This window comes from Arachis stenosperma, chromosome 5 (genome assembly GCF_014773155.1).
Source record: "Arachis stenosperma cultivar V10309 chromosome 5, arast.V10309.gnm1.PFL2, whole genome shotgun sequence".
Lineage (NCBI taxonomy): Eukaryota > Viridiplantae > Streptophyta > Magnoliopsida > Fabales > Fabaceae > Arachis > Arachis stenosperma.
In genome coordinates, this window is record NC_080381.1 from 20,717,253 (window position 1) to 20,727,326 (window position 10,074).

The 10,074-nt window shown below is 34.4% G+C and overlaps 1 protein-coding gene across 2 annotated transcripts; it reads left to right on the plus strand.

Moving 5' to 3' along the window:
- The first annotated feature begins 223 nt into the window (after window positions 1-223).
- LOC130979076 (tocopherol O-methyltransferase, chloroplastic) lies at window positions 224-3,789 on the plus strand. 2 transcript variants are annotated; one of them, XM_057902433.1, is made up of 6 exons: window positions 224-675; window positions 759-931; window positions 1,979-2,083; window positions 2,387-2,590; window positions 2,675-2,777; window positions 3,338-3,789. In XM_057902433.1, the coding sequence occupies exons 1-6, from the start codon at window positions 303-305 to the stop codon at window positions 3,439-3,441; spliced, it is 1,062 nt and encodes a 353-aa protein (XP_057758416.1). In that variant the 5' UTR covers window positions 224-302; the 3' UTR covers window positions 3,442-3,789. The 2 variants fall into 2 exon arrangements, with proteins under 2 accessions (XP_057758416.1, XP_057758417.1); XM_057902434.1 differs by having other exon boundaries at window positions 227-675; window positions 762-931; window positions 3,338-3,787.
- Window positions 3,790-10,074: the final 6,285 nt, after the last annotated feature.

The following is a 10,074-nucleotide window of genomic DNA, read 5'->3' on the forward strand; positions in this document are numbered from 1 at the left end:
CCTGTATTCTAATTTAAATTTGATTTTTATATCCTGTATTCTAATTTTTTTAATTTTTTAAACTCATAATTTAAAAAAAATATCAAAAAATTATAATGTTAAAATATATCTCTCATTTTATTTATGTATCTAAATTTTTTAAGTGTCCCCAATGCTTATAAACAAGCATTGTATTGGACTGGATTCGTTGTCGATTCTTCCAGACCTATATAAAACAGAGTGCCCACTGTGATTGTCAGAGTCATAGAAGAGCATAGAAATTGGCGTAATAATAATATTTAATAATAATAATTACAGGGGGCATGGCTTTATTGGCGACTAGTACAATCGCCTTTAAAACTATTAATACTCAAATTCGCAGTCGTAGTTTTCTACCGGCGCAACGGCATCTCCCGCTCTCTTCCTCTCCTCCTTCTTCTTCGTTCTTCAGAACTGTTTCCGTCAAAGCAATGGAGTTAGAGAAGAAGAATCCGATGGTGATTGACGAGAATGGAGTTCTTAAGAAAGGTATCGCCGAGTTCTACGATGAGTCCTCTGCTATTTGGGAAGATATTTGGGGAGACCACATGCACCATGGCTTTTATCCTCCCGATTCTACCGTTTCCCTCTCCGATCATCGTGCTGCTCAGATCCGAATGATTGAACAAGCTCTTCGATTTGCTTCTATTCCTCTAGGTCAATTCTCACTTCTTTTGTTTGTTTATTAATTTAATTAATTAATGGAGTTTTAATTGATGTGCGTGTGTTGGGTTACGTAGCAGGAGATGAGAGGAAATGGCCGAAGAAAATAGTGGATGTTGGATGCGGGATTGGGGGAAGCTCAAGGTATCTGTCTGAAAAATTTGGAGCTACTGCCATCGGTATTACTCTCAGTCCTGTTCAAGCTCAAAGGGCTAATGCTCTTGCTGCTGCTCAGGGTTTGGCCAACAAGGTTGATTCATCTATGATTACTGTTTAAGTAAACATTCAATTAGATTTAGAGTTTGTTTGAAACATTTAATACAAAAAAATATTTTTGTTAAAATAAAAATTTATTTTTATTTAAAATTCAATTCTATAGTTTGAAATTATTTTAATATAATACAAAAAAAATTAATTTTTTAATTTGAATTTGGAAATGATTTTAATATATTAATAGAATAGAATTTAAATTTTAGAAATGTTTAGTAATCAAAATAAATTAGCAAAAAATAGTCCAAAAATTATTGTAATAATTAATGAATATTAACTAAAATGTTTTGACTTTTTTTTTTATTTCCTTAGTATTACTGTTTGATTTGTAAATGATCAAATGCATAATATCCATCAGTACTCCAATGCATTTTTTTCTGTGAGTACTTTTTTCTTTAAATTTAAAGTGTATGTTCCTGTGTGAATCTCGCAATCACTTGTTCTGATTCTACATATTGATTATTTTGAACTAATAAAAAGCTTTTTATGGAATTCTAACATTATATAGAATGTCATCACTTTTAATATCATTATTTATAACTGTGCTTTACTTGGGCTGTTCAAATATCTCTATTCCGTACCTATTCATTTCTAAGTCTTTTAAAATAACTAAAGTATATGGAATTTTTGAAACTACAATTGATATCTTTATCACATTAGCTAAAACTTATTGAAAATAAAAATTAAAATTCTCAAAGGAATTCAAGTAATTCATGTTTAGTTGTTTTAAAAAAAGAAAAAAATTCAACTCTCGAGTGAATTCTAATTCCTAACCTTCCAAACAAGCTCAAAATATTTCAAATCGAACACTAGTTTTAAACAAAGTTTTACTACTTTGAAAGTCATCAAATTGGTTGTTTCATTGTTATTTTGAAGAGGACAAGGAATTAATTGTTGTTTTATTAAGAGCAAAGAGAGGACCAATATGTGTGACGAGATTAATTCTGGAACTTGAGAACAATAAATTTGTTGGAGATCAAAATCTCAATCCAAGTTTTGATGTATATTAATGGAGTTACTTGTACAGGTTTCGTTTCAAGTGGCAGATGCTTTAGACCAACCATTTCCCGATGGGCAATTCGATCTTGTTTGGTCCATGGAAAGTGGAGAACACATGCCTGACAAAGCCAAGGTTGTACTTCATTTATTTATCTTCTCCTCTGAGGCAAGCTTAATTAAACATTAACTAAATATTTATTTCTATATTTGATTTAACTTTGGGAGTATTATATTAAGTTGAAACAAAATTGATGTTCAAAAGCAAAATTGAGACAATAAATTTTGTTTGAATAAGATAAAATAAAATCACCGAAATATACATACAAATTTTAGTTTGAAATGATATCCATCGAACCAAACATGGTTTTTGCATAGGAGAATAATGAACTTGAATGCTATTTCTCTTCCCTTTTGATTCTGATTTGCCCACTTGCAGTTTGTGAGTGAGTTGGCTAGGGTAGCTGCACCGGGTGCCACCATAATAATAGTAACATGGTGCCACAGAGATCTTGGCCCTGATGAAGAATCCTTAAAGCCATGGGAAGAAAAACACTTGAAGAAGATATGTGATGCATTCTATCTTCCAGCATGGTGCTCAACTGCTGATTACGTTAGATTGCTTGAGTCCCTATCATTACAGGTGAATTACTTAGCCAAGTCCAATTATTGAAGATGGACCCTTTGAGATCTTCAAATAACTTAACCTATCCCCATGCTTTGGCAGGACATCAAGTCAGAAGATTGGTCTCCCTATGTTGCTCCATTCTGGCCCGCTGTCATACGGTCAGCATTATCATGGAAGGGTCTTACTTCACTCTTGCGCAGTGGTAAGTGCTATTAGTAATTGTTTACACCTAGATCTTTGAAAATTATATACTATTTCTTTAGTTAGCTAGCAACCTCTATATTATATTCTGTATATAAATATGTAGCTATTCAAATATTTTTCTGTATGCTCAATTAAATAATAAATATAACAATAGTTGCAAGTTGTCGTTATATGATAGGAATTGAATATCTGTTTTTCTAGGAGTTGGTTGGTCTACATGTTCTGTGAAGTGTGAACCATATTAAAAGTAGAAAAATGTTGCATCATCATAATAACTTTGTTAAATTATTTTATCGTTTAAAACTCAGTCTATGCTACATCCGGTCTCTTTCTCTATCAAATTTACATTTGACATTAATTTGTTGCACCTTCTCTCTAGTGATATTTTAGGGTCTTCCAAGTTCGGGGAAGTGAATAACGAGGTTGAATGAATAAAAATAGATGGATTCTGTGCCTCTGAAATTGCTATTGTTTTTCAAGAATGCTTTCGTTAAATCCATTGCCATTGAATAATATATACTGCTTCTAGGCTGAATTTCTTTGAATTATTTTGAGCAGGATTAAAAACCATAAAAGGAGCTTTGGCTATGCCATTGATGATAGAAGGATTCAAGAAGGATCTAATTAAGTTTGCGATCATTACATGCAGGAAGCCTGAATAAGAGGGGGCAGATCAGTTTATGATAGAATTAAACGGGTTTCTGAAAATCTCAATTTTTTGTTGTAGTTTAAATTAAGTAAGACATAGAAGCTGCCGTGCAACAGTGACACAAAATATTGTGAGAACAAAACTACGATATGGTTGTGAAGAATGAAGAAGTCTCACAACAATGTCTCACAGTTGCTGACAGCTGCTGATATGGCTTCTCTAAAGCAATTATTTGTTAGTTTCTTTAAGCACATGGACTACAAATTTGTACTATTACTACTTTCTGTTACCATCATTACTTCTAATAATTCTGCATGCTTGCTATATTTGTGATAAGATTCGCATAAAATAAAAATAAAAATAAATGTCTAGGTGTAAGTATAATAGCTACAATCTATTGGTCCTAAGATTACTGATGATATTATTATATAATTTTTTTCTAACTTACTAACACTCATAAAATAAAAAAATGAAGATTATGTTATGAGACATAAAATACACGAGACATATCTGTCTTTATATAGACAATCTTTAATATTAAAATAATAATTTTTAACAACTAATTGTATATATTGGCCGTGATTGATGAAGCTTGTAGAGCTTGCTTTGACTTTTCAAAGTGTTAGTACTTTCTAGTAACTTTGAGATATAACTTCTATTAGGAAACAATGTGTCTTGTTCAGCTTGCAAACTTTGGTTTTGTCATCATTTAATTACCAAATACCTTAGTTGGCAAATGCTCTTAGAACATTGTTGGTAATTTTTCAAATTTTCAACGCAATTAACTTTTAGTAAATAGATAATTATGATATTTAATTAAAACTTTGTTTTTCAATTCTTTAATCATGTTTTATGAAGATTCTAATCTATATAAGATTATGCAAGTTGATTTAAAATTTTTAATCAACATTGTCTTTCTTAAATTAAATTTATAAAATTAATTATTCCAAATCTCTTCTTCAACTTGTAAAATAATTCCGTCTTCAACGGTTTTGTAAATATATCTGCAATTTCTTTTTCAATAGGACAATACTTGATCACAATTTTTTTTTCATTTGTCAATTCTTTAATTTTGTGAAACTATATATCAATATGCTTTGATCTCCCATGAAATACTAGATTTTTGTAAAGTGCAATAGCTTACTTGTTAGTACAAAATATCGTTGTTGGAGTACTTTGTTTCTCGTTCAATTCTTCAAAAATTTTTCTTAGCCAAACTGCTTGTGTTGCACAACTTGTTGTTGCTATATATTTTGCTTCTACTGTAAAGAGAGCGACTACTGATTATTTCTTTGACGACCATAAAATTACACCGGAACTAAGATGAAATGCAAATCTTAAAATACTTTTTCTTGTTTTAATATCTCTAGCCCAATCACTATCAGTGTAACAGACAAGATTCACTTCATTAGTATTTTTATAATAAATACCATCATTTAAAAGTACCTTTGATATATCGAATAATTTATTTTGCAACTTGCAAATGGTTAGTGCAAGGCTCCTCCATAAATCTGCTAAGCAATCCAACTCCAAATATAATATCTGGCCTAGTTGCAATTAAGTATCTCAGACTTCTAATCAAACTTTTTTAATAAGTAGGATTTACCGCTCTTCTTTTATCTTCTCTCAATAACTTAAACTCTTCTTCAACTGGAGTAGGAACTGACTTTAAATGTTCCATTTGAAATTTCTTCAAAATATTATTTGCATATTTCTTATGAGAAATGAAAATTTCATCATCCTTTTTGAAGAACTTCGATGCCAAGAAAATAAGACATCAAGTACATATCTGTCATTTCAAAGTGCTTTATTATAGCCTCCCTGAATTCTGCAATTATCTTCAAATTGTTGCTAGTAAAGATTAAATTATTGTGAACATAACGACACACGATCAAGATATCTCCAGGTTCAATGAACTTGATATAAAGTGTATGCTCAAATTGACATCTTTTGAAATCATTCTGCGTGAAATAAAAATCAATCTTCTTGTACCACACTCTTGGTGCTTGCTTTAACCCGTACAAAACTTTCTTCAACTTGTAAACTTTATCTTCTTCTTCAGGAACTTCATATCCTATAGGTTGCTCAACGTACACTTCTTCTTCTAAAGTGCCATTTAGAAATACAGACTTAACATCCATTTGATGTATATTCCACTTATTTTGAGCTTAGAGTGAAATAATCATACACAGACTTAACATTTGTTTGATGTATCTTCCACTTATTTTTAACTGAGAGTGAAATAATCATACGAATAATGTCTAATCTAACAATAGAAACAAATACTTCAAAATAATCGATACCTGGCTTTTGTTTGTCTCCCTTCGCAACTAATCTTGTCATGAAACGATCAACTCCACCGTTGGGTTTGTACTTAGTTTTGTAAACTCACTTTACTCTAATCATCTTCTTATCTGCTAGTAAATCTATCAGCTCTCATGCATCATTCTTCTCAATGACATGAATTTCCTCATCTATTGCTTTTTTCTAATTGTTATCTCTAGAGGCTTCTTCAAAGTTCAACGGCTCACACAATCTGAAAATAGAGCAAAATTTATGATTTCTTCATTGAATGGATCATTGTCATTGCCAACTTCATAATCTGCTAATTTAGCAGGTAGTCTCCGCTTTCTTTGAGGTATTTTAGATGATTCTGGTTGTTCGGTTGTATCTAGTTGTCTTTCTTCTTCATCATCACATGTATTTAAAATTACAATTGGCTATTTTTCTGTCTTTGTGTTCCAGTCCCATATGGCTTTCTCGCCAAATGTCATCTCTGCTGATGATTACTTTCTTTATTTTTGGATTGTACAATTTGTATGCTTTTGAGTATGTGCTATAGCCGATAAAGATACACTTCTCACCTTTGTCTTCTAACTACTTCCTTGATTGATCTAGTACGTGGGTATAAGTGATACACCCAAAGACTTTGAAATGATGAATGGAAGGCCGTTTTTCACTCCAAGCTTCCTTTGAAGTTTTATCACGAACAACTTTTGTTGGACACTTGTTTAAAATATGAACTGTTGTTGCGACTACTTCTGCCCAAAACTCTTTATGCATTTGTTTTGACTTGAGCATGCATCTGACCATATTCATGATGATTCTATTCTTTCTTTTAGCAACTCTATTTTGTTGAAGAGTATATCTGGTTGGTAGTTGGTGTTGAATTTCGTGTTGCTTAAAGTATTTTGAACATGTAAGGTATTTTATTTCCCTGTCTCTCCTGAAAATTTTGATTTTATAGTTACTTTGTTTTGACAAACACCTTGAATGTCTTGAAGATATCACATGCTTCTGATTTCTGCTTTTGAAAGTATACTCATGTATATCTACCAAAATCATCAATAAAAGATAAAATACCTATGGTGCACGAAATTGTGATCAATACTTTTCGAAACATAAACAATCCCTAGTAATGGCTCCAAAGCCTTGGTGCTCAATACCATGGCATAAACACAACTTCGCACAACTAACCAGCAAGTGCACTGGGTCGTCCAAGTAATAAACCTTACGCGAGTAAGGGTCGATCCCACGGAGATTGGTGGTATGAAGCAAGCTATGGTCACCTTGTAAATCTCAGTCAGGCAGACTCAAATGGGTATAGTGATGAACGAATAAAGCATAAAGATAAAGATAGAGATACTTATGTATATCATTGGTGTAAGAGCTTCAGACAAGCGTATGAAGATGCCTTCCCTTCCGTCTCTCTGCTTTCCTACTGCCTTCATCCAATCCTTCTTACTCCTTTCCATGGCAAGCTCGTGTAGGGTTTCACTGTTGTCAGCAGCTACCTCCCATCCTCTCAGTGAAAATACGTCCCTGATGCTCTGTCACAGCATAGGCTAATCATCTGTCGGTTCTCGTTCAGGCCGGAATAGAATCCATTGATTCTTTTGCGTCTGTCACTAACGCCCTAGCCTGCTAGGAGTTTGAAGCACGTCACAGTCATTCAATCATTGAATCCTACTCAGAATACCACAGACAAGGTTAGACCTTCCGGATTCTCTTGAATGCCGCCATCAGTTCTTGCCTATACCACGAAGACTCTGATCTCACGGAATGGCTGGCTCGTTTGTCAGGCGAGCACTCGGTTGTCAGGCGATCAACCCCGCATCGTGTTATCAGGAATCCAAGAGATATTCACTAAGCCTCAGATGCTTGTAGAACAAGAGTGGTTGTCAGTCACTTTGTTCATGAGTGAGAATGATGATGAGTGTCAATCATCACATTCATCAAGTTGAAGAACAAGTGATATCTTGGACAAAGAACAAGCGGAATTGAATAGAAGAACAATAGTAATTGTATTAATACTCGAGGTACAGCAGAGCTCCACACCTTAATCTATGGTGTGTAGAAACTCCACCGTTGAAAATACATAAGAACAAGGTCTAGGCATGGCCGTGAGGCCAGCTCCAAATGATCTAAGAACTAGATGTCCCAAGATGAAAATACAATAGTAAAAGGTCCTATATATAGAAAACTAGTAGCCTAGGGTGTACAGAGATGAGTAAATGACATAAAAATCCACTTCCGGGCCCACTTGGTGTGTGCTTGGGCTGAGCATTGAAGCATTTTCGTGTAGAGACCTTTTCTGGAGTTAAACGCCAGCTTTTATGCCAGTTTGGGCGTTTAACTCCCATTTAGGTGCCAGTTCCGGCGTTTAACGCTGGAATTTCTGTAGGTGACTTTGAACGCCGGTTTGGGCCATCAAATCTTGGGCAAAGTATGGACTATCATATATTGCTGGAAAGCCCAGGATGTCTACTTTCCAACGCCGTTGAGAGCGCGCCAATTGGGCTTCTGTAGCTCCAGAAAATCCACTTCGAGTGCAGGGAGGTCAGAATCCAACAGCATCTGCAGTCCTTTTGAGTCTCTGGATCAGATTTTTGCTCAGATCCCTCAATTTCAGCCAGAAAATACCTGAAATCACAGAAAAACACACAAACTCATAGTAAAGTCTAGAAAAGTGAATTTTAACTAAAAACTAATAAAAATATACTAAGAACTCAACTAAAACTACTAAAAACATACTAAAAACAATGCCAAAAAGCGTACAAATTATCCGCTCATCACAACACCAAACTTAAATTGTTGCTTGTCCCCAAGCAACTGAAAATCAAATAAGATAAAAAGAAGAGAATATACTATAGACTCCAAATTATCAATGAAACTAAGCTCCAAATTAGATGAGCGGGACTAGTAGCTTTTTGCTTCCGAACAGTTTTGGCATCTCACTTTATCCTTTGAAATTCAGAATGATTGGCTTCTTTAGGAACTTAGAATCCAGATAGTGTTATTGATTCTCCTAGTTAAGTATGATGATTCTTGAACACAGCTACTTATTGAGTCTTGGCCGTGGCCCAAAGCACTCTGTCTTCCAGTATTACCACCGGATACATACATGCCACAGACACATAATTGGGTGAACCTTTTCAGATTGTGACTTAGCTTTGCTAGAGTCCCCAATTAGAGGTGTCCAGGGTTCTTAAGCACACTCTTATTGCCTTGGATCACAACTTTATTTCTTTCTTTTTCTTTCTTTTTCTTTTTCTCTCTTTTTTTTCGTTTTTCTCCTTCTTCTCTCTTTTTTTTTTTTGTATTCACTGCTTTTTCTTGCTTCAAGAATCATTTTTATGATTTTTCAGATCCTCAGTAACATGTCTCCTTTTTCATCATTCTTTCAAGAGCCAACAATTTTAACATTCATGAACCACAAATTCAAAAGACATATGCACTGTTTAAGCATACATTCAGAAAACAAAAGTATTGCCACCACATCAAACTAATTAAGCTAGTTTTAAAGATGAATTTGAAATCCTGTACTTCTTGTTCCTTTGTGATAAAAACAGTTTTCATTTAAGAAAGGTGATGGATTCATATTCATAGCTTTAAGGCATAGACACTAAGACACTAATGATCATAAGACACAAACATGGATAAACATAAGCATAAAAATTCGAAAAACAGAAAAATAAAGAACAAGGAGATTAAAGAACGGGTCCACCTCAGTGATGGCGGCTTGTTCTTCCTCTTGAAGGTCTTATGGAGTGCTTGAGCTCCTCAATGTCTCTTCCTTGTCTTTGTTGCTCCTCTCTCATGATTCTTTGATCTTCTCTAATTTCATGGAGGAGGATGGAATGTTCTTGGTGCTCCATCCTTAGTTGTCCCATGTTGGAACTCAATTCTCCTAGGGAGGTGTTTAGTTGCTCCCAATAGTCTTGTGGAGGAAAGTGCATCCCTTGAGGTATCTCAGGGATCTCTTGATGAGAGGGGTCTCTTTGTTTGCTCCATCCTTTTCTTAGTGATGGGCTTGAGGTCATGCCTTCTCAGTTGAACCGGCTTTGGATGCCATAAATGGTTATGGAAAAACAAAAAACAACGCTTTTTCCACACCAAACTTAAAAGGTTTGCTCGTCCTCGAGCAAAAGAAGAAAGAAGAGAGTAGAAGAAGAAGAAATGAGGAAGAAGGGAATGGCTTTGTGTTCGGCCATTAGGGGAAGAAGTAGTGTTTAGGGTGTGTAAAAATGAAGGAGTGATGATGATAGTGGGATTTGATAGGTGGGAGTTTTTGGGGAAGAGGTATTGAGGTGATTGGTGAATGGGTGAAGAAGAGAGATGGTGGTGGGGTTGGTGGGGATCCTGT